This window comes from Adiantum capillus-veneris, chromosome 7 (assembly GCF_014529385.1).
Source record: "Adiantum capillus-veneris isolate H3 chromosome 7, ASM1452938v2, whole genome shotgun sequence".
NCBI classification, from domain to species: Eukaryota; Viridiplantae; Streptophyta; class Polypodiopsida; order Polypodiales; family Pteridaceae; genus Adiantum; species Adiantum capillus-veneris.
This window is the reverse complement of record NC_140937.1, coordinates 71,687,683-71,711,889: the sequence shown is the minus strand read 5'-3', so window position 1 is coordinate 71,711,889 and position 24,207 is coordinate 71,687,683. Positions and strand designations below refer to the sequence as shown.

The window sequence follows — 24,207 nt, the reverse complement described above, 5'->3', positions numbered from 1 at the left end:
GATGCGGAAACAGCGGGCCCGCCAGATGAACCAAAGTGTCAGGCCACTGATGAGCTCCCAACACTCCTCTCTCTCACTGCACCACTCCTGTGGAGTAAGCTTTGTAGAGCAGGTTGGAGTGTAGGACGTCCCCCTTGCATCACTATCATCCTGCTGGTGGAAGATAGCTCAAACTGAAGTGCCGGGCCCGTGAGGGTGGACCAAGCCGCTGCCCCCCAAGTGTACTGTTGAGCCGTGGAGAGAGCAGGCATCAGCCGAAGAACTCGTAGCCACACCTGCTGGGCCGAGGGACAGTCCCAAAGACAGTGACGTTGACTCTCCACCAAATGCTCACAAGCTGCACATGTGGCCGAGAGACCACTATGCACTAGCCAGCTCCCTAATGCTGTGGCTCTATGTGCGACCAGCCACTGAAACAAGGTGACCTGCCTTGGCTGTCTGGAGTCCCACAACCACTCCCAAAAGTCTGCCAAGAACTCGACCGTGAGACCCTCCTTCTGCCAATGACGTGCTGCAGCGGGGAGGGCCTCTCTCTGTGCTGCTAGTATATGCCGTCCAAGCCGAACAGTGTACTGAAAGAAGGGGACTCTTGGGTGGTCTGTAGAAGAGAAGGGGTCCCTCCATAGCCACTCACGAGGATCCCATTGTACTCGTGCCAGTGGACAACACTCCCAAGCCCAAAGCCTCCAGTGTCGAGTCTCAAGAGTTGATGGGTCAGGGTCTATGACGCAAGTCCTCCCACCGATGCCCACAACTCGGATCCTCTGAAAACAGCACTCTGCTACCTGCGGGGCCTCTACTGCAACTGGCTGTAATCGTCCCCCACCCTGAAGCTCGAAGAACAGGGCTGGGACAGTCGCTGAGCAGGCCCTGACTGAAATGAGAACCTCCAGTCATGTGAAGGCTCCCATCCACCGGGGTGCTATTGGCTTGAGAGGTGTGAGCCACTCAGTTGGAACTGACTCTGAGATGTCCTGACACATGCTCTGCACCCCTCTCATGCCCTGCAGCTGGAAACCCTGTACCTCCTCTGACAAACCTGTGAACTCTAGCCAGTCACCTAGAGAGCGCGCTGGACCTGCTGCCATGGGACCCCAGGAAACATGAGGTCGACTACCAACCAAGTGGCCTCTCTGAGTGCTAACCATGGGGTTCCAGACGAGGGGCTGCCGTAGGCGCTCCTCCGTGCACATCGGCTGTCGCTCCTCCAGGCCACGCCGTAGGAGCTTCCAAGAACGAAGCAAACTCTCAGCGAAACGGTCCTCCTGTCTCCTGCTCAAACCAACTCGGCGCATCTCTGTAAAGATCCATCTGGTCGAAGGTTGCCAAGGGCCTCCTGACTGAGGCACCCTGGCACGAAGCCTCTGCAACAAGAACTCCTTCCAGGGCTCCTCACCTGGAAGAAGTCCTCTGACTATGAACTTCCCTAGAAGGGCTCTGCTCTGCTGTGCTGGATCAATGATCCCAAGCCATCCGTGAGAACAAGGAAGCGTAATGACCGACCAAGCCACCTTGGCTCGGGCCATGTGAGTGTCACGTCCTGACCAAAGGAAGTTCCTGATCAGCCTCTCTACCTGGCTGATACAAGAACTCGAGAAGATCCAGCAGGAGGTGATGCACCACATAGTCGCCAACAGCACTTGGTTGGCAACTACTACTCTACCAGCCAGCGATAGACGTGCTGAGCTCCAATGTAACAGCTTTCTCCTGATGGACAGGAGAAGAGGAGCAATCTGTTGCTCGGGAGACAAGTCCAAACCAACCTGACAACCCAAGTAACGAACTGTAGTCCTTGGGGGAATCCACCTGAAACCCTCTCCTGGCATCCAATCTGGCATAGGAGCAGTACCAACCGAGAAAGCCACTGTCTTTCTCCAGTTGATCAGTGCGCCCGATGCACAACAGAAGGTCTCCAGAGCCTGCTCACATCTGTGAAGATTGGTCTCCTGGCCATCTAAGTACAAGGCTGAGTCATCGGCAAACTCAGCGTCCAGTAGCTCCTCTCCCCGAATAGGGAGTGCTAAGCCTCGAAGACCAACCTACTGTGACACCAAAAATCTGCTCATCACCTCCGCATAGAACAGAAAGAGAAAGGGGGCAAGAGGACAGCCCTGTCTGACCGAGCGTGTGAGCATGAAGCGCTCACCTCTCCCCCCTGCCAAAAGCACCTGACTGTGAGCCTGTCTGTACAAAGTTGACACCCCTCTGATCCAAGCATCTGAGAAGCCCATCCTGCGAAGAGTGCCCTCTAGAAAGTCCCAGTCAACTCGGTCGTAGGCCTTCTCAAAATCGAGGAGAAGAATCACAAGGTCCTCACCACGGAGCCGTGCCAGGGCAGAAGCCTTCCAAAAAGTAAAGATGTTGTCAAGGATATTGGTTTCCTTGACAAACCTGTCTGAGTCCCATGTATAAGGCTCTCTAAAAGTGGCTGAATCCTCAAACTCAGAGCCTTGGCAAGAATTTTGTAGGATGAGTTGAGGATGGTGATGGGGTGCCACTGTCGAATCTCATCCAAGGAGCCACCCTCCTTGGGAATGAGGTAGATCAGGCCCTCACTCATGCTGTCAGGCATCACTCCTGTGTGCAAAATGTAATGAGAAGCACTACAAAGATTTGGGCCAAGCAGGTCCCAGTACTCCAAGAAAAAGCTGGGAGTCAATCCATCCTCACCTGGACAGCTACCATGAGGGAGGGTCCTCAGAGCTGTGTGCAGCTCCTCAAGCTGAAGTGGCATCTCTAGGCTCTGACGCATCTCCTCTGTCACAAGACATGGCATCTGTGCCCAAACCTGCTCCCTGCATGCATCCTGCCACTCTGACTGAGGCTCAGCCGACAGTAACTCACGGTAAAAGTCAGTAGCGAGTGCACGCATATCCTGGGGCTCACAAGCAACTGACCCATCGGGCCTCCTCAACTGACTGACCTCGGCATGCGAATGCCGAGGCCCCACTGTCTCAAAAAAAGCACCAGTCACTCTGTCACCCACCTGAGTCCACTGAGATGCCTGTCGGTGGAAGGCAAACTCATGACGCCTCTCCTCTGTGCTAGCAAGCTCCTGTCGAGCCTGCTGTAACTGCTCCTCCAACCATGGACTGTCTGGATGGTGCTCCTGCATCCTCTGCAGTGAAGCAATGCCCTGTCTGAGACATTGCTCCGCCTCTCTGGCTGCAGCCTGGCGAGCCAGAGACTCCTGAAGAAAAAAGTGTCTAAGCTGAGCTAGGCCTGAGGCCACTCTGTCTGCAGGTGAATCCTGTCTGTCCATACCCTCTGTCTAGAGAGCCTCTACCCTCTCTGAGTGCTGAGTCCAACAAGATCCTCTCTGGGATGCGGAGCATCGTGCTCCCACTCCTCTGCCTGTCTGCCACTGTGAGGATCACTGGTGCATGGTCCGAGAAGGAAGTCCCTGCCAGGATGCCCACTGAACCCCCCAAGTCATTGAAGTGGTCACTAGTGTAGAAGCGATCTATCCGCGATAGATTCACTCCTCCCACTCTGCGGTCCGATCTAGAGAAGGCAAGACTGTCTGGGGGCCTCCCGAAACCTGACTGCTGCCATGTATTCGAGACCCTCAAAGTCATACAAAACCTCTCCCAAGCTGCCAACTCGACTCCATGCACAGTAGCATGGCTGCCACCTATCCTGTCAGAAGGGTCCTCCAACATGTTGAAGTCCCCTCCTATACACCAATGATCGGCCTGCGGCAAAGACTCACGAATCTGTGACCAAAACTCTGCACGAGCACTCACCACATTGGGCGCATAGATGTTCAGGACGCCCACAAGGCCACCCTGAATCTGCATAGTAATCCACTGAGCCCTGCCTGGCACAATAATCCCTCTGTCTACAATGGCCTGCTGCAATGAGTCCGCAATAGTCATACATACCTCTCCCTGGATGCCTCCAGGTCCAAAAGCAGCTGACCAAAAGGTATCATACCGTCCACGCAAAATCTGCCCACAACGCAGAATGCGGCTCTCACACAGATGGTGCTCCTGAAGCATAAGGAGATCAATCTCTCCTCCCACAAGGCAACGCTGAAGCTCCTGACGCAATCGGCCCCGCTGTCGCTGAAATTGGGGCCCACCTAGTCCCTGCACGTTCCATGAGACGATCCTCATGGGGAGCGAGAGAGAACAAATGCTGCCGCAGCAGCAAGACGGGCTATCTTCGAGGCAGGCTTGGATGGGGAGTAATCCGCATCCGAGCGTCCTCTAGATAGGCGTGACTGCAGTGAGTGCCTAGCCCAAGCCCAAGCAGAGCGAGCTGTACGTAACGCAACCTCCTCTGTCTAGGAGTCCTCATGAATGTATACATAGCAAGGCAAACACTGCGTATGAGCAAAGAAGTACACCACAATGTGTCTACATCCTGCTGAGTCTGGGGGTGTCACCGCAAACTTGGCGAATGGCCACAAAGTCTGCAGCATATCTGTAACTCCAAGTTCTCCCATGTGGTGAGAGAACTCTAAGACCTGTGTATGCAACCATCCCACCACTGAGTACTGGGACCACTCTGTCTCGGTCCTACCACAGAGGGGGAAGGAGAAACCAACTGCTGAGTCCAGGGCGTCTGTCCCCCTAGCGGTGAGGAACAAAACATGGACCCTGAAACAGGCTGCCTCATGGTTTGCTGCGGAGTCGCCTAGAAAACGAGTGAACCCGTAGTCGAAGAAGTCCCAGTGGCGTCGATGTCAATGCTCATCAGCCCATGAGGGATGGCTGCAAGGGAGGATGTCTGAATTTGCAGAGGGGGTCGCAAGAAGGGTTGACCCTCTCGCGCTAGGGGACTCGTGGCAAGGCGCTGCCAAGAGATCTCCTAGCCGCCGGAGAGGGACTAGTCGCGTGAGCCCACTGAGGAACTGGAGCAAGAGGAGGCGAGGGAGCTGGGGGGAGTGGAGGAGAAGAGGGGCGGGATGGGGCGACAGAGGTAGAGGGGCGGGGTGGAGAGGCGACAGGAGCAGAAGGCGGGGAGGATGAGACAAAGGGAGGGAACTCGGGGGGGGGGGGGGGGGGGGGGAGCGGCTGTCGAGGGAGAAGCGGAGGTGGAGGCTGGCGTAGGGATCTCCTCTTGCTCAAGAGGACCAAAACGGTTCCCCGTGGGAACCCACTGCTGCTGAGTAGGCACCTGAGGGCCACTCTGAGTGCTAGGCTGACGCTGTGGCCCCTAGCGTCGGCGGCCATGGGCCTGCTGCCACCCCTCCGCTGGACCCCGAGGCTCGGAGGGTGGCTTTGCATCTGTACGCTGTGCAGCTGGCTGTGGCTGCGGTTGTGGTGCAGGTCGCGGCCTCCTCCGTGGACAGGCCTTCGCTAGATGGCCCATTTGGCGGCAAATGAAGCACTGGTTCGGGAGGCCCGAGTACTCCAGACTTTGTCGAAGCCAACCCCCACTCACCCGAGGTAGAAGGATAACCTTCGGGAGCGTGTGGGTATCTCTGACCAAAACTCGAACTGAGGGAATGCCAGCCGCCTTGGCAGCTACTAATGCTGCCGTGCGAGGTGTCTCCAGGACAGTCCCAATGGTGGAACCGATCCTGGAAAGAAGTGGTAGGTATTCCCTCCGTAAACCCGGAAAGCAGATTGAGATGGGGATGTGTACCTCTTCTACTAGAACATCCGAAGCTGGGTCAAAACCATGTCGCCACTGTCGAAAGTGGGCACGTGAGGCTCGGATGGCCTGTGGACTCATAGCTATGACCTAGACGCCATCTCGGAGGACTCAAACTCGATTTGATAGACTCAAACTTGGACACCCAAAACCTTCTCTGAATAGACAATGAAAACGGCCTCGTATCTCATAGTACACTGTGCAATGACATAAGTAATGTACCTCTGTCTGTGGCTCTAGATGGCATAAGCGGCATATCCTGCTATCTGCTGCTGTCCCTCTGAATCTGCCAGTCTCAATCTCGAGTTAATGTGAGGACGTGCGTATCTGGCCAATAGCAAAACGCAAGCGATGAGAAAGATGCGTGTCCATATAGCTAGGTCGAATCACAAACCGATCCCCCGTGAGGTGTAGAAGATGCTCTGTATAGAAAGCCATCTTTGTGCCCAACTCCTGTATCGGCTCTATCCATGTCCTCCTCCTGTTCAGCTGGATCAAATCCTGACGAATGAGTCTGTTAATCTCTACCCGCGTCAGAGACCTCAAGGGTGCCTGTAGAGAGTATTGAAAAGGAGGCAACTTGTCCATGGTGAAACCATGTGTCTGAAACCATGATGCTATCTGTGCATACCAGCATGATGTATCCCCATTAAGAGCTAATTTTCCGGAGGACTCTAGAGCCACCCTGGCATATCTGTCTCTGTTAGTATCCCACAGACTGTGTACAAAAGGAGACTGATCTGGTAAGCGCCTCAATCTCCATAGGGGGGGCAACTAATTCCGCTCGAATGATATCATGCGGTACGGAAGCCTTGGCTCTAATCAGCAGAGAGATCATAGATACCAGGGGGTTCTCCATACGCCTCCAACCATCTTGGCCTACAAAAGATCCCCAAACCTGCACCCCATATAACATAGTAGAGGCAACCAAAGTATAAAAAGCCATACCTTTGTCCTAGGTTCCTGGAGTTGAGCCTGCGAACACATCCTCTCCAGTCCTCCCAGAGCCGCACCAGCTCTAGTTAGTCTAGTCTCTGTTGCTCTTCTCAAAGAAAATCTCGGCCCAGTAAAGACTACCCCCAAGTAAGTGTATGCATCTGTAATAACTGCTCCGTTGGCTCTCCTCTGGCTGGTGTAAAGAAATATGTGATTCTGAGATCGTCTTTCCCTTGATGTCCTCAGCAAGCTCTCCCTAAGTCTGCGCAGCTCTAGGAGGAACAATCTGAGACATATCTTATCCTTGTATTTCATGACTCTAGAAAAAGGTCCGAAACCTTCTCTGAACAGGCAGTGGAAACGGCTACATATCTCATAGTATGCTGGGTACTGACATGTGTAGTGCAGCTCTGTCTCTGGCTCTAAGTTACATAGGTGACATATCCTGGCCCCTGCTGGCACCCTTGAAATCGGCCAGTCTCGATCTGGAGCTGATGTGAGGATGTGCGTATCTGTCCAAGAGCGCATCTTATCCCATGGGATAAGTGTGTATCCATGTATGGAGGCCTAGTCACAAAGCCGTCCTCCATGAGTTGGAGAAGATGCTCTCTGTAGAAGGCCATCTTCGTGCCCAACTCCTGTGTCGACTGTATCATGTGCTCCTGGTATCTAGCTGAATCTGATCCTCGCGTATGAGTCTGGTGATCTCTCTGTGTGTGAGAGACAGGGAGGGTGTATCTAGGGAGTATTGAAACGGAGGTAATCTATCCATGTTGAGACCATGCGACTGAAACCATGCTGCCATCTGTCCATACCATCATGCCGTATCGCCTTGTAGAGCTAGTTGTCGAGATGACTCCAAGACAAGCCGAGCGTATCTGTCCCTGGGGAGATCCTATAGACCGTGCATAAAGGATACTGATCTAGTCAATGCCTCCACCACGACGGAGGAGGGGGGGGGGGGGGGGGGGGGGGGGCTAGCTCGGCTTGGATAATCTCATAGGGTACTGAGGCCTTAGCCCGAATCATCCGAGTGATCATAGAGACCAGAGTCCTCTCCATACATCTCCATCCATCTGTGTTGCCATATCTCCCATGGTGGTCTACTGAGGGTCCCCATACTTGAACTCCATAGAGCATAGCAGAGAGAGAGAGAGAGAGAGAGAGAGAGAGAGAGAGAGAGAGAGAGAGAGAGAGAGAGAGAGAGAGAGAGAGAGAGAGAGAGAGAGAGAGAGAGAGAGAGAGAGAGAGAGAGAGAGAGAGAGAGAGAGAGAGAGAGAGAGAGAGAGAGAGAGAGAGAGAGAGAGAGAGAGAGAGAGAGAGGAGAGAGAGAGAGAGAGAGAGAGAGAGAGAGAGAGAGAGAGAGAGAGAGAGAGAGAGAGAGAGAGAGAGAGAGAGAGAGAGAGAGAGAGAGAGAGAGAGAGAGAGAGAGAGAGAGAGAGAGAGAGAGAGAGAGAGAGAGAGAGAGAGAGAGAGAGAGAGAGAGAGAGAGAGAGAGAGAGAGAGAGAGAGAGAGAGAGAGAGAGAGAGAGAGAGAGAGAGAGAGAGAGAGAGAGAGAGAGAGAGAGAGAGAGAGAGAGAGAGAGAGAGAGAGAGAGAGAGAGAGAGAGAGAGAGAGAGAGAGAGAGAGAGAGAGAGAGAGAGAGAGAGAGAGAGAGAGAGAGAGAGAGAGAGAGAGAGAGAGAGAGAGAGAGAGAGAGAGAGAGAGAGAGAGAGAGAGAGAGAGAGAGAGAGATGAAATGTTATATTAACGTCTTCAAAAGGCCAAAATGACCTATGAGACCAATCTATTACAAAATAGTGCGTCTATACCATGTCTGGGTACAAAAGAACTAGAACAAAGATACTACTACTAGAATTGATTGTCATCTGCACTCTGGATGTCGAGAGAGTATGGCTCGAATCCTTTGATGTAGTCTCTGTCGATGTTGTGTAGCTCCTCTCCTCAATCATGGCCGTCTGGATCTCTGTAGCTCAAGTGCTTGGTCGATGAGAGTGCTGGTAGTGGTCGAATGAGTGTGGGACGAGCTCTGCAGTGATGGATTCTCCTCTGGCTGTCCCATATCTAGTCAAAAGAAATGTGTGATCTGTCTCTGGGACTGTCTCTCTCTATCTCTCAGTAAAGTGTTTCTATATCTGTGCAACTCAAGTAGATATAGCGAAAGAAATCTCTGATCCTCATAACTCATGACCCTAGAGAAAGGACCGAAACCCTCTCTGAATGAGTAGTGGAAACGGCCCCGTATCCCATAGTACACTGTGCAATGACACATGCAATGCAACTCTGTCTCTGGCTCTCACTGGCATAAGTGTACGCATCTGTATACTCTTCAATCTCCTGACCATATGTGAAAGTCGGTGCTGATCTCCTGATTCACTGTGGTGTGGTGTTAAACACCATAACCTTGGTTTGACCAAGTTTTACAGACAATCCACTGTAGCAGGCTACAGTGTCACTTTCAAAGGACACACAGTTAGTACAGTTGGTCTGGACTGGTTCACATTGGACTGACTCTCTGGGTTGGGAAGTGACACGTGGCAAGGATACGAACGGTGGTCTAGTGGACATCGTGGCCAGGTCACCACTACCACTCAGTTGGAGATAGACTTAGATGGTTGACATTTATGAGGCGTTGGTGGCTCTTTATGGTTGTACATATGAATAGTAGCTGTTGGGTCATGATTATCATCTTCTTCATATATGGTCGAGCGTTGTCGTCTAGAGTAGGGAGTCTATACACATAGCACGTCTGCACCATCCCTGCACATTTGAGCCTCGATACTCCCATTGTACCCGTGAGTTTTGGGCTGGAGCTGAGTGTGCTGCCACGCTAGAGTCTGTATCGGTTCCTTTGAGATAGTCGAGTCCATATGTTTTGGTGCATGCTGTTGTGTCTCTGTGTTGATTTGCTGTTATCTATTGTTTCTTGTGTTTTCATTCTGTTTTGAGTGAAATGTCACCCACATTGCACTGAGGAGCACCCACTGTAGAGAGCACGACACACTATCCGCGCTACAGGTGCTCTCATTTTTGGCACGCCCGATGGGACCTCAACTGAAGTCTCACTCTCTGTTGAGGTACAAATCGAGGAGCTAGCTGGTTTACCTAGCCTCGCCTACTTCACCTTGCCGAGTGCAGCCTGCTGGTCTGGTCCAGTTTCACCCTAGACAGCTTAGTCTAGCAGACTTAGTCTCTCGCCCTACTGGTCTGGTCCTCTCTCGCCTTGGTCCAAGCAAAACTCTCGTCCCGGTCTGGTCCTGCCTCGTCCCTGGTCTAGTCCTTCCTCGTCCTTGGTCCAGCCAGGTGGTCTAGTCACTCGCCTTGGTCTAGTAGAGTCTAGACCGGTGTTGAGCTAGTTAAAGGTCTTCTTGCCCAAAGATTGGTTGGGTTTGTGGTTATTGCATGACACATACAAGGTGGTCATTAGAGCGTGAAAGTGCACTACTGAGTCCTCTAAAGTACTACCACAGAAGGCATCAACCCCTGGTACCTAGTAGAAGTTCACCAAACCCATCACGCATACCTCCACATACGGCATCATCCATTCCTCCATCCGGTTCTACATCTTCCAGGTCACCTTCCCCAGTTAAGCCCTCTCCCATTTTGTTTCAGCAAGCTATTGAGCAACAGGCTCCTGAGCACGAGGCCATGGAGGAGTTGACTAGTGTTTTGGCCAAGGTAAACATCAAGTTTTCTACCTTCAAGGGACTCTCCTCAGAAGATGCAGACAACCATGCAAGGAGGGTTTGTATCTCTCTGTAGAGGTCGTGGTCTTAATAGAGAAGATGCTGTTTCCATCAACCTTGGATGGTTTAGCAGACAAGTGGTGCAATCAGTTTGCAGAGAATCACTTTCCAACTTGGGCAGCTTTAAGACAACAGTTCTGTGCAACATTCAAGCGAGGTGACTGCCAGGAAAAGGTTTTGGATGAGTTGGCCAACATGGTGCTCCTGCAAGAGGAGACTTTTGTAGAACTCATGACTAAAACCAAGTCTTTGGTTGCCAAGCTTTCTCAGCAACCAGGGGAATTTATGGTCAAGAAGTGGGTAGAGAAAGCTCTTCCAAAGACGTCTCAGCAAAAACTACGCGAAAGTCTTCGACCTGAAGCATCGCTGGATGAGTTTATAGTGGCCGCTACCAGGATAAAAGGAGCAAGGAGGCTATTCAAGGACCCCCTTCAGGTGGAGACTGCCTCAACACTCACGGAAAATCCCTCTGACCTCCTGCTGTCTTTACGCAGGGAGTTAGAATCACTAAAGTTACAAAGAGCACTTGAAGAGGAGAGGTCCTTCTCTCTTAGACCGAAAAATTCTCCACAACAAGAGGCTTTAGAATAAATCAAGCGGGAGCTAGAAGAGCTTCGGGCACAGCAAGACACTAAGCCGCCGATGGTGTGGTGTTCCTCCTGTCGCTCTCCAGGGTATCCTCCTCAGGACTGCCCACTTCGAGCTTACTGCCATTTCTGTGAGAAACCAGGCCATGATGACAAAGAGTGCTATCATCTGAAGGGAATGCGGCAGCTACAACAGAGCCACGCCCCCAACCTTCAACAAGGGTTGACACCTGCATCCAACATGGTTTCACCGTATGGCCATCAAAACCCTATGCCACCTCTGCTGACAACACCTCCTATGCAAGGTATGCACAACAACTTTGCATCTCCCAACTTTTATCATGCTAATGCTCCTTCAGTTCCCCAAAGCTTCTATACATCAACATCCGTCCCCATGCAGCAAGGGCCGAGACCACCTCGCCCCTCCAATAGGCCAATTTTGTGCTACAGGTGCGGGGAGTATGGACATTATTAGAGAAAATGTCCATTGCCAGAAGGGTCCCCTCCTTGCCGTCACTGCCTTGAAGCTAAGGATCACTATAGTAAGGACTGTCCAAAACAACACGCATCCACATCTGCAAGCACAAGCCAGAACCAGCAAGAGTTTACATTCCCAAAGATTAACCTAATTACAGTATGCACCATTCCACAGGCCCCACCTTCCACTCTTGTAGTTGCTGCTCAAAATGGGTTGAAACAGGTGAAAGAACCTGCTAGTATGCTCACACGGGCACAGAGAGCTGCTCTTGGTCTCAGCCTCCCTGACGGTCCAACTTTTTCATCTCCAGTGACACAATGAGTCAAAACTCCCCTAGCAGCTGACAAACCAGCAAGTAGAGCCAAGAGCCAACCTACCTCTCTTATCTCAAATATTGATGGTGCTTTCATGGAAGTTGTAGAGGACTTGCAGAAACTCAAGATACGAGAGCAAGCACTGATCGAAAGAGAGAAGCCTACAGCAGAGACTATCTTGAAAAACACATTTCAGCAAGTATTATTGTACGACATGCTTCGACTTGATGCAAATTTTCCAAGCGACGCCCTTTCCATCATTCAATCTCTGTATCCTGGTGCAGGGTCTAGTGGCGGGCACCTACCAGTGCAGCCCTTAGAGTCCTTCATGATTTCATTTCCCGCTGCTTTGCTCACTAATTACAGAAGTCCTCGTCTCACCGCGTCTATTCTAGGGTGTGACTTCTCTGGTGTCATAGTGGATGCTGGGTCGGGTCAACTTGATGCCCGAATTCACTATGATGGCATTGGGTCTCCAACGTATCCGGTCCACTTCCTTTACAGTGACTTTGGCAGACCAGAAAATTGTCTACCTTGTGGGAATAGTAGACAAGGTCCCTCTGCAGGTACAGGACTTCACATTCAACCTAGATTTTGTTGTGATTCGCCTCCCTCAGATTGAGGGCGGATTTCCATTACTCATTGGAAGACCATGGCTCCGACACACAAAGGCATTACATGATTGGGGAACTGGTTCAATGTGGATACGTAGCCTGGGCTATCCAATGAAACCTATTTGCCTTGAAGGGGGAATGGATCCGGTGGTGAATCATAGTTCTTTATCAATGGAGTCGACTCCCCAACTGAACCAGCCTACTCCGTTGGATGGTGGACCAGAAGAAGCCCTGTTGGAGTGGTTGGAGGCTACCCACTCTATGCCTTGCTATGTGGTCTCCATTCAAGCCTTGCTAGAGGATACACCATCTTCCAGTGTTGCTATAGGGGTTGAGCCCAGCAAACCGACTCCATTGCTCCCAAAGGTTGATAGCTCAGTTGGACCCTCAGTAGAAGCCTTTGGACTTGGTGAGCCTATCATAGATCTTCGAAGGGGTAAGAAATCTCCTTCACAAGAGTTGATCCACGCCACATCCTCAGCCTCACCTTTGTCTGATACCCTGTCCCAGTCCAAGCTATCCTATGTATCAGATGAACTTCCCTTCGACGAGCTTCCAGCGGGATGGTTACAAGAAGAGTATGCGGATTTGAATATCAATCAGACGCCAGCTCATGATGTTCAGAAGCTCACAGAGGCGGCAAGGTCTTCTCTTCGTGATGCATCCTCACCAACTACACCGCCTAACCCCGTCAGAGAAGTCAACTTAGGCGATCTTGACAACCATCAGCCCATCCTGTTAGCCGCTTGGTTATGGGATCACCCCGCCACCGCCCCCTCCCGCTCCAGTCCCTCAGTTGACCCAGGGGCAGGGCCATCCTCGGCTGCTAGGAGATCTCTTGGCATCGCCGTTGTCAGGAGTCGCTTGGCGAGAGAGGGACATCCTTTCTTGCAACCCCCTCTTTAGGTACAGACGTCTCCCTTTGCAGCAGTCCCTCGTGGTCTGACGAGCTTCGACATTCGGCGTCGGTGGGACTTCTTTGTCTACGACTTTGCACGTTTTCTAGGCGACTCCTCATCAGACCTTGAGGCAGCTTGCTTTAGGGTTCATGTTCTGTTCCTTGCAGCTAGGGGGATAGAGGCATTGGACTCAGCGGTTGGCTTCTCTTTTCCCCTTTGCGGCAGGGACCGGACTGAGTGGACTTTTGACTCAGTGTTGGAGTGGCTACAGACACAAGTCCTAGAGTTCTCCCATCACATGGGAGACCTAGGGGTTAAAGACATGCTCTAGACTCTTTGGCCATTGGCCAAGTTTGCTGTGACACCTCTAGACACAGCAGGATGTAGACACATTGTGGTTCCTTTTTTTGTTGATACGCAGTGGCCGCCATGCTATGTACACATACATGAGGACTCCTGGACAGAGAAGGTTGCTTTACGTACGGCTAGGTCTACTTGGGCTTGGGCTAGGATCGTCTCATGGAACGTACATGGATTAGGTGGGCCCCAATTTCACCGTCAGAGGGGCCGACTGCGTCAGGAGCTTCAGCGATGCCTTGTGGGAGAAGAGATTGACATTCTTATGCTATAGCAGCATCATTTGTGTGAGAGCCGCACTAGACGTTGTGGTCAGCTTTTGCGTGGACGATATGATACTTTTTGGTCAGCTTCTTTTGGACCTGGAGGCATCCATGGCGGGGTATGTATGACTATTGCAGATTGTTTGCAGTAGGCCATTGTGGGTAGAGGGATTATTGTGCCAGGCAGGGCTCAATGGATCACTATGCAGGTTGAGGGTTGTCTTGTGGGCTTCGTGGACTTCCTTTTCGGACCATGCACCGATGATCCTCACAGTGAAAGATAGGCAGAGGAGAGGGAGCACAATGCTACGCATCCCTCAGAGGGTCTTGCTGGACTCTACGCTCAGAGAGCGAGTGGAGGCTCTTTGGACAGAGAGCTTAGACATGCAGCATTCTCCTGCTGATAGAGTGGCCTCAGGACTAGCTTAGCTTAGTCGATTCTTTCTTCAGGAGTCTTTAGCTCGCCTAGTTGCAGCGAGAGAGGAACAGCGTCTCCGATGGGACGTTGTGTCCTTGCAGAGGATGTAGGAGGAGCATCCAGAGAGTCCTTAGTTGCACAAGCAGTTACAGCAGGCTCGCCAGGACCTTGTTAGCACAGAGGAGAGGCTCTATGAGTTTGCTTTCCATCGACAAGCATCTCAGTGGACTCGGGTGGGTGATAGAGTGACAGGTGCTTTCTTTGAGATAGTGGGACCTTGGCATGCGTCAATCGGTTGAGGAGGCCCGACGCTACTGACTTCTACCCCGATTTACTATTTGTAGAGCCTCAATCGGAGCGTCAGGATGCATGCAAAGAGCAGGTGTGGGCACAGATACCTTGTCTTGTGACTGAGGAGGTGCGTCAGAGGCTTGAGCTGCCTCTTCAGCTAGAGGAGCTGCACACGGCTCTTAGTGCACTCCCTCGTGGTAGCTGTCAAGGCGAGGATGGCTTGACTCCCAGTTTTTCTTGGAGTACTAGGACTTGCGTGGACCAGATCTCTGTAGTGCTTTTCAGTGAGGTCTCCAAACCCGCCGACACCAAAAAGCGGGATGGGATCCTTGACAGGTTTCTAGGCCTAATAAAATCAGAGTCTCTAAACAAGAAGAATCCAAGGAATATACCTTTATCATTAACAATGGTTTGGGTTTATAGTCCTAGAAGGAGACCTAGTCCTGTCTTGCAGTGGAAACGGGACAACTTTTTAAATTTCTAAAACTATTTCTACCCTATAACTTCCATCATTTGGATTAAGGTTTTCTTAACCGACGCTTTTTTCCCCCTAATATATGTGAGGACACAGCCGTTGGTGGATTCCTCTTCCAAGTGGAGAAGTTTCTAAACTCTTTTTTTTTTTTAATACGCGGGCATGGATAGTTACCTGACTAATCAGGTCCACCCGTCCATGATTGACAACCTTAGTCAATCCCCAGTTACCACCCTGCACTCGTACATGATACTTTGTTATTTAATTACTACCACGTTCTTATCACAATTAAAATAATGATTCCTTTTAATCTTTATAACAGGATTCCATTAAAACAGCCCTTGAAAATAGTATAGAAAACATTCTTTTAGCAAACAGACATCTTTAGACTTAAGACAAGATACTGTCAATCTAGAGTAACTCTGACCAGTACTGGCTTGTATCAAGATTACCTATACAGGGGTGAAAAAAGGCACCCATTCCTTATTTATAAAAACCGGGGTGGAAAAAGTAATCACCGAAAATCAGGCCGCCCATACGCCAACCGTTTGCCCATACAACCGGGCGGTTCCTCTAGGATAAAAACGATATCCTAAGTAATATGCACAAGCACAAACAAGCACGTGGTAAAAACTCCACGTGCATTGAGGAAACCGACTCATCCATGGCTGATTCGCCATCATTACTCATCACCTGGAGTAAAATATTCCAAGGAATCGTATCTTGAGACAAGCTGTTTTAAGGATGATCAAACATTTCTTTCTTATTTACAAACAATGCTCGTTGATTTCTTAGAAGTTACCTGTCGTTTTCGGCCAGTTATTCCTTCCTAGTTCTTACATATGCAATGTTAGTTCATACTTTAAGCTATTTAAAAACTTAAGTGAATAAATGGAAATCCACTTGAGACTGGTCAGCCATCTGCTGCTGCACTGGCGTGTGCAGCCTCTCCTCCGTAGGCCTATGACTAGGCCCAGCCTCATGGTCATGAGATGCTCTAATCCTCTTGTGGGTTGCATCTTTTTCATCGGACAAAGGATTTCCTCGGGTCCTTTTCGGAGAAATAGTGGTAGCCTTTATAAAAGGATACTTAATCGATTAGAGATTTAATTGAATAATCTCTCTTATTTCTTTTATCCAAAAATAGAGATTTTTGGAATACATAAGTATCTTTGATAAATATCTGTGTGAGATGAATCACACCATCGATAAAGTCGGACTGCTAAGTCCCACTCTCCTGTTCATATAGGATCATCTGACGAGCTCGCTGCTGCTGTTGCTCTCCATCGCCTTTGCGCTCTTGTCTCACCTCGCCCCCGCCAAGCCCCTCCCGCTGCCGCCGCCCCCCCCCCCCCGCCTGTCCTACGCGCGCTGTCCCACCTGAAACTGTGCGCAGTCCGCCCGCTAGTCCCCACCCCCATCTTTGTCCAGCGTGTCCTACGAGCTGCCCACCTGCTGTGCGCAGTCCTCAGTCCACAGCCAGAGCTCGCCCCCTTTAGCTGTGCACTTTGTACTCACCCCCCCCCCCCCCGCCGGCCTCGGTTAGCCTCATTCTCTTTCCTCCTACCTGTTTTTTGCCTTGTCTTTGTAGATAAGCAGCTTCGGCCCTACTTGGCTCTGCTGGGTTTGGCCTACGGCTGCTGTCTCTTTGCCGACATCGTCAGCCTCGTCCTTTCTTCAGCACCAGTAGACACAGAATGGCAGCTCTTGCTCCACCTCAGAAGGACTCCACAGAAGCCTCCTCGCTCGACACCACGGAGCCGATCCTTCGACTTGCTCTTTCGCCAGAAGAGCAAGCGAGCTTGATGGCTGAAGTGGAGTGCTTGCAGGCCACTTCGGTTATCCGTAAAATCATTGGCACTCCGCCGAGTCGGGGTGAAGTTCGGGATTTGATGCAGGCCCGTCTTCTCTCCGATGTGGGCAAGATCACAGATGTCCAGATCCTCGGGAGAGGGTACTACCAGGTCCAGCTCGAGTCTGCAGATATGGCGACCAAGGTGATTTCGATGAGCCCGCTCGGCATCAGAGCAGCTCGAGCTTACTTCCGACCTTGGCATCACGGTTTTGACCCTACTACAGATGTGCTCGAGGAGGAGGCATACTTGCCGATTTCGGTTTGCTTTCAAAGCTTGAGGTGAGAGTACCATCCCCTCCTACCCAGGATTGGTTCCATGTTCGGGACAGTTTTGGAGTCTCCACGCATGGCAGCTTCAGTTTTGGCCAAGGCCGCAAGTCTACCTACTGTGCGGGTTCTTGTTCGTGACACACACTCCCTCCCCAAGGTGGTACTGTTGCCTAGGGTGAGTGGGGGATGGATTAGACAGAGTGTGGAGTATTCGGGTCTCCCGAACCAGTGTTTCATTTGCAGACAGATGGGCCATATGGCAAAGGCCTGTCCTCGCAGGAGACCTTGACCCACAGCGCATGAGCAGCCGCCCAAGACTGAGCATGCCAAGCAGGCAGGTACACAGGATAGGCAGGTTGGTACTTCAACAGAGACTAGTGATCAACCAGTTGATGGTTGGCAGTAGGTGCCTGGCCGCCGCCGTTAGGGGAGAGCTCACTCCACTGCTGCTCTTGGTGGCCGACCTGTTGCAGCTCAGTAGCCCCGTCCACTTCTGTTCCTCCACCTCTGCCTCCTCCTTCCTCAGCCACTGCCGCCCCGCCTACCCCCCGCCCCTCCCCTCTCCTTGATGGGGCCCACAGCCTCGTTGCCGGACCAGTCCACCACTCCTCCTCAGACACAGGGTACTGGCCACACTTCTGCCGCGAGGCGTTCTCTTGGTAGTGCTTTCACTACGAGCCGTGTGGCCCGTGAGGGACAGCCCCACATGAGGCCGCCTTTTTTGGTCCTCACTTCTCCCTTTGCAGCGATCCCCAGAGGTCTGACCAGCTTCGACATTCGGAGACGTTGGGATTTCTTCGATTACAGCTTCACTCGGTTTCTGGGTGATTCCTCTTCTGACTTGGAGGAGGTCAGCTTTCGAGTCCACGTCCTCTTTCTTGCAGCTAGAGGCAGTGAGGCCCTGGACACAACGGTGGGTTTCTCCTTTCCGATGTGTGGTAGGGATACCACGGAGTGGACCCAGCACACAGTCCTGGACTGGCTCTAGACATAGGCTATTGAGTTCTCACATCACACAGGGGACTTAGCAGTGACAGATCTGGTGCAGACACTTTGGCCTCTTGCCAAGTTCAGCGCGACACCTCCAAATGCAGCGGGTTGCAGGCACATTGTGGTGCACTTGTTTGCTGACACTCAGTGCCCTCCGTGTTATGTTTTTGTGTATGAGGATTCTTGGACAGAGGATGTAGCCCTTTGGGCTCCACGCTCAGCTTGGGCCTGGGCGGGACAGTCACTTCTTGCGCGCTTGTCTAGAGGTCGTTCGGATGCGGATTACTCCCCCCATCCAAACCGGCCTCAAAGATAGCGAGGTTGACTGCTGTTTTTGCAGCATCTGTTTTCTCTCACTAACTCCATGAGGATCATCTCATGGAATGTGCAGGCATTAGGAGGGTCCTAGTTTCAGCGACAGAGGGGTCAGCTGCGTCAGGAGCTGCAGAGATGCCTTGTGGGTGGTGAGATTGACATTCTTATGCTGCAGGAGCATCATCTTTGTGAGAGCCGCATTCGGCGTTGTGGTCAGATTTTGCATGGTCGCTATGAGACTTTTTGGTCAGCTGCTTTTGGACCTGGAGGCATGCAGGGTGGGGTATGTATGACTATTGCGGAGTCTCTACAGCAAGCCATTGTGGGCAGAGGGATTATTGTGCCAGGCAGGGCTCAGTGGATCACTATGCAGGTTTAGGGTTGCCTTGTTGGCTTCCTGAACATATATGCGCCAAATGTGGCGAGTGCACGAGCAGAGTTTTGGTCACAGATTGTAGAGTCTCTGCCGCAAGCAGAGCAATGGTGCATTGGGAGTGACTTCAACATGTTGGAGGACCCTCCTGACAAGATTGGTAGTAGGCACGCTACTGTGCAGGGAGTTGAGCTGGCAGCTTGGGAAGGTTTTGTATGACTGAGGGTTTCGGATGTGTGCTAGCACTCTAGCTTTGTGAGGCCCCCAGACAGCCTGGCCTTTTCTCGTTCGGACCGCAGAGTTGGAGGATTGAATCTATCGCAGATAGATCGCTTCTACACTAGTGACTTTTTTTGTGACTTGGGTAGGACACTTGGCATCCTGGTAGGGACTTCCTTCTCGGACCATGCATCAGTGATCCTCATTGTGACAGATAGGCAGAGGCGGGGAAGCACGATGCTACACATCCGTGAGAGGGTCTTACTGGACTCTACACTCAAAGAGCAAGTAGAGGCTCTTTGGACAGAGAGCTTGGACATGCAGGATTCTCCTGCTGACAGAGTGGCCTCAGCACTAGCTTAGCTTAGTCGTTTCTTTCTCTAGGAGTTCTTGACTCGCTTGACTGCAGCAAGAGAGGAGGAGCAACGTCTCAGACGGGGCGTTGCTTCCTTGCAGAGGATGCAGGAGCAGCATCCAAACAGTCCTTGGTTGGAGGAGCAGTTACAGCAGGCTCGCCAGGAGCTTGTTAGCACAGAGAAGCTGCGCTATGAGTTTGCTTTTCACCGACAAGCATCTTAGTGGATGTAGGTGGGTGACAGAGTGACTGGTGCTTTCTTTGAAGCAGTGGGATCTCGGCATACGCATGCCAAGGTCAGTTAGTTGAGGAGGCCCCGACGGGTTAGTTGCTTCTGAGCCATAGGACATGCGTGCAGTTGCTACTGACTTTTACCGTGAGTTACTATCTGCAGAGCCTCAGTCAGAGAGTCAGGATGCATGCTGGGAGTAGGTGTGGGCACAGATGCTTTGCCTTGTGACTGAGGAGATGCGCCAGAGACTTGAGCTTCCACTTCAGCTTGAGGAGTTGCACACGGCTCTTAGTGCACTCCCCCATGGTAGCTATCCAGGTGAGGATGGCTTGACTCCCAGTTGTTTCTTGGAGTATTGGGACTTGCTTGGCCCTAATCTCTATAGTGCTTTCCAGTACATCTTGCACACAGGAGAGATGCCTGACAGCATGAGTGAGGGTCTGATCTACCTCATTTCCAAGGAGGGTGGCTCCTTGGATGAGATTCGACAGTGGCACCCCATCACCATCATCAACTCAGCCTACAAAATTCTTGCCAAGCCTCTGAGTTTGAGGATCTAGCCACTTCCAGAGAGCCTTATACATGGGACCCAGACTGGTTTTGTCAAGGAGCGTAGTGTCCTTGACAACATCTTTACTTTTTGGAAGGCTTCTGGCCTAGCGAGGCTCCGTGGTGACGATCTGGTGATTCTTCTTCTCGATTTTGAGAAGGCCTAATACAGAGTTGACTGGGACTTTCTGGAGGGCACTCTACTCAGGATGGGCTTCTCAGATGCTTGGATCAGAGAGGTGTCAGCTTTGTACAGACGAGCACACAATCAGGTACTTTTGTCAAGCGGTAGAGGTGATCGTTTCGTGCTCACACATTCAGTCAGACAGAGTTGCCCTCTTGCCCCCTTCCTCTTTCTGTTCTATGCTGAGGCGATCGGCAGGTTTTTGGTGTCACAGCATGCTGGTTTACGGGGCTTAGGTCTTCCTATTCGAGGAGATGAGCTATTGGACGTTGAGTTTGCAGACGACTTATCCTTATTTAATTTCTGTTCCAAATTATCCTAATTCGACTTTAGTAATTTATGAATTACAGGACAGGGCATTGGAGGCTGTGGGCTTGGGAGAGCTGTCGATTGGCACGAGTGCAGTGGGATCCTGGAGAGTGGTTTTGGAGGGACCCTTTCTCCTCAGCCGACCATCTAGGGGTCCCTTTCTCTCAGTACACTGTTTGACTGGGACGTCACATACTGGCAGCAGAGAGAGAGGCTCGTCCTGTCACAGCACCTCATTGGCAGGAGGAGGGTCTCACAATTGAGTTCTTGTCAGCTTTTTGGGCGAGGTTGTGGGACACCAGACAGCCGCGGTGAGTCACGTTGTTCCAGTGGTGGCTGGTTGCACATAGAGCTACAACAGTGGGGAGTTGTCTTATACATAGTGGCCTCTCGGCAGCATGTGACCATCCTTTGCAGAGTCAGCGTCACTATCTTTGAGGCTGCCCTATGGCACAGTAGGTGTGGCTTCGGATCCTTCGGCTGATGCCAGCTCTTTCCACAGCATGGCAGTACACTTGGGGAGCAGCTGCTTGGTCCACTCTCACAGGCCCTGCACTAAAGTTTGAGCTATCCTCCACCAGCAAATGATAGTCATACAAGGGGGTCGACCTACACTCCAGCCTGCTACAGATCTTACTCCACATGAGTGGTGCAATGAGAGAGGTGTTGGGAGCTCGTCTGTGGCCTGACACTCTGGTTCATTTGGCGGCTTGCTGCTTCCGCACAGCTGAGTTCTTGTCAACCTTTTGGGCGAGGTTGTGGGACGCCAGATAGTCGCGGCGAGTCACTCGTTCCAGTGGCTAGTTGCACATAGAGCTACAGCAGTGGGGAGCTGGCTAGCACATAGTAGCCTCTTGGCAGCATGCACAGCTTGTGAACATCGACTGTCCTATGGCACAGCAGGTTTGGCTTCGAGTCCTTCGGCTGATGGGCAGCACGACAGTACACTTGGGGGGCTGCTGCTTGGTCCACTCTGCCGAGCCCTATACTACAGTTTGAGCTTTCCTCCACCAGCAGGATAATTTTGATAGGGGGGGTCGACCTACACTCCAGCCTACTACAGAGCTTACCCCACAGGAGTGGTGCAGTGAGAGAGAGGTGTTGGGAGCTCGTTTGTGGCCTGACACTGGTTCATTTGGTAGGCCCGCTGCTTCCGCATCTTGGAGGCTCGCCTTGTGCCACCAACGGAGACTGTTTGACACTTTTGGCTGGAGCTGATCCATACTCTCAGAGGACAGTTCCAGAGACTTCAGGGCAGCTTCGACCGCATGAGGGAGCGTAGAGAGGGGTTCCTTAAACTTTGGCGCCCTGGACCTTTCTTCACCATGGTCCACAGTGTGCTCAAATGGCACTACCGTCCACGTGTGTGGCTTTTCCCTCCTCCCATCTCCTGATTTAGTACATATGCTGTTTTTTCACGGGGAGAGTCTCCCTGTATGATTGTTGTAACCATCTCTAGCAGAGGTGGTTGTAGCTCTATGGCAGTTTCATTAAGTAATAGAAGGATCTTTTTCTCGGAAAAAGAAAAAAAGAAAAAGTGTGTGTGTGAGGTTAGGTTAGGTTAGGTTATGAGAGAGAGAGAGAGAGAGAGAGAGAGAGAGAGAGAGAGAGAGATTTTCCCCTGTTTAGCTACTTTTGTCATACCCATTGCACATTGCAGTACTGGAGAGCAGGTGGCATCACAAATCAATAAAGTATATGTTCTTGGATTGTTGCATGTGCAGGTTAGATCTTGGAAGAGGGTGTAATGGAAACGTTGTATGCTTGACCGCACTAAAATCTGCATCGGATTCCACCTTTCTTGGGTTGGTTCCTTAAGTCACTTTGTAACCAAAAATATTGAAGGCAAAGAGACGGTGACCTGAGAGGTTTGGTGACGCCCTACTGACAGCACGAGCATACCACATCTAACTCCAGAATGCCTCACCTTGTGTTGTTCTGGACTCTAGTTCAATAGCACCCATAAAAATGTGTCATGCTAGTATTATGAGTATGCAGCATATCGCAATTCTCATAACAATTCTACTCCAGATGAAAGGAACAGTGCTGACACAAAAATATGAGCAAGCAATTGGCTCAAAGATGAAAGTTTTGGGACACTTCATTTTTGACCCAGGCTGCTGCAAATTATAGGCAAACAATTTTTTTTTGTTTCATTCCAAGCTGTGCAGACTTTGGCTTTGCATGGTATACGAGTACGCCAGATATTTTCTTTTCAGACATTGTTTTCTCTCTCTCTCTCTCTCTCTCTCTCTCTCTCTCGTGCACCTCCCTCGTGAGTTTGGGTGAGTTGATACGACGTTCCATTGCCCTTGATATATCCTTCTGGCAAGCGCTCATCAAAATCAATCATCATGAGCACAACCTTGGAACGAAGCAGAGGGGCTGTTTTATGTTTACCAAAAATAGAGCACATAAAAATGGAACTGGAGTCTCAGAGATGAAGCATTTCTCAGACGTCGTCATTAGTAAAGCACACTTTCTGGCATGTTAAGAATTTGTCTACAACCAAAGATGAATTCATGTATGAGGAAGTGTAGGTGGTCATCGGAAGGAGAAAGATATATAGAAGCTTGCAATGATGATATGTATGCACTCGTGAGAAAGCACTTAGGAAATAAGAGGGGATGAGATTTTGTGGTGTAATCGGAATCGATGATGCAATTACTTTTATTTTTGCTATCTGAAAATTGAAAAACTTTATAATTGAGAAAAATGCTTTCATTGAAGATTTGAAGGGCTAAGATTGTTGTAAGAGTAAAAGCTTCACTCTTTTAAACTTATGAAGGTGAACAGCCTGCACTTGCGACAAGAAATAATATGGTAGAACTTACATGTAGAGGATGGATTGAGAACATGGTATAATAGCATAAAGAAAACTAATGGGAGAGAAATGGCTAACCGATAAAAAGCTAGGCCCTCACCTTCTCTAAGTATTGTAAATGATACATTGAAGGAAGAGAAGAGGAAGCTTCAACATACGACCTTTGAATGTACAATTTGCGATTTGAAAGAGGATGAGTCCAAAAATGGATGTTAGCCTTATGCAGAACAAGGGGGACCGTAGAAAAGTCGTCGTAGATGCAAGAGAATAGGAAAGGATGCTTTAAATGGGATGCCTTATAATGAAGTTTGAGAAAGAAATAATTTGCATTGAGGTGCCTTGAAGATCAAGAATGTATTTTGTAGAGAATACATGTTGGAAAGGCAAGAAAATCGGTTGTTTATAAAGATGCAACAATGATCATTGTGTAGACAGAGTGCATGACAAGATGTATCCAAAGAGACCATACTAAAGTTTGCGGTGCCCAATTGCAATGAATCTCTTTGACAAGATGCTTTTGAGGAGTCTAAAAGATAAGATAGTAATCTTAATCAAAACACTCATCGGCATAAGACAAGGACCTTGCTCACACATTAGAGGAGCAAGAGGCATTGAGGAGACTAAAAGATAAGATAGTAATCTTAATCAAAACACTCATCGGCATAAGACAAGGACCTTGCTCACACATTAGAGGAGCAAGAGGCATTGAGGAGACTAAAAGATAAGATAGTAATCTTAATCAAAACACT

General features: G+C 50.6%; 1 protein-coding gene across 2 annotated transcripts in view; it reads left to right on the top strand.

Annotated features, from left to right (window-relative positions):
* Nucleotides 1-22,871, top strand: part of LOC147454037 (B3 domain-containing protein Os07g0679700-like) — a 99,975-nt gene extending 77,104 nt beyond the window's left edge. Inside the window, exon 10 of one of the 2 annotated variants that reach the window (XM_086516042.1) lies at nt 22,359-22,871. In XM_086516042.1, the coding sequence (XP_086372168.1) occupies nt 22,359-22,363 (5 nt within the window). In that variant the 3' untranslated portion in view covers nt 22,364-22,871. The remainder of the gene's footprint in view (nt 1-22,358) is intronic. The other variant, XM_086516041.1, reaches the window with a different exon arrangement.
* Nucleotides 22,872-24,207: the final 1,336 nt, after the last annotated feature.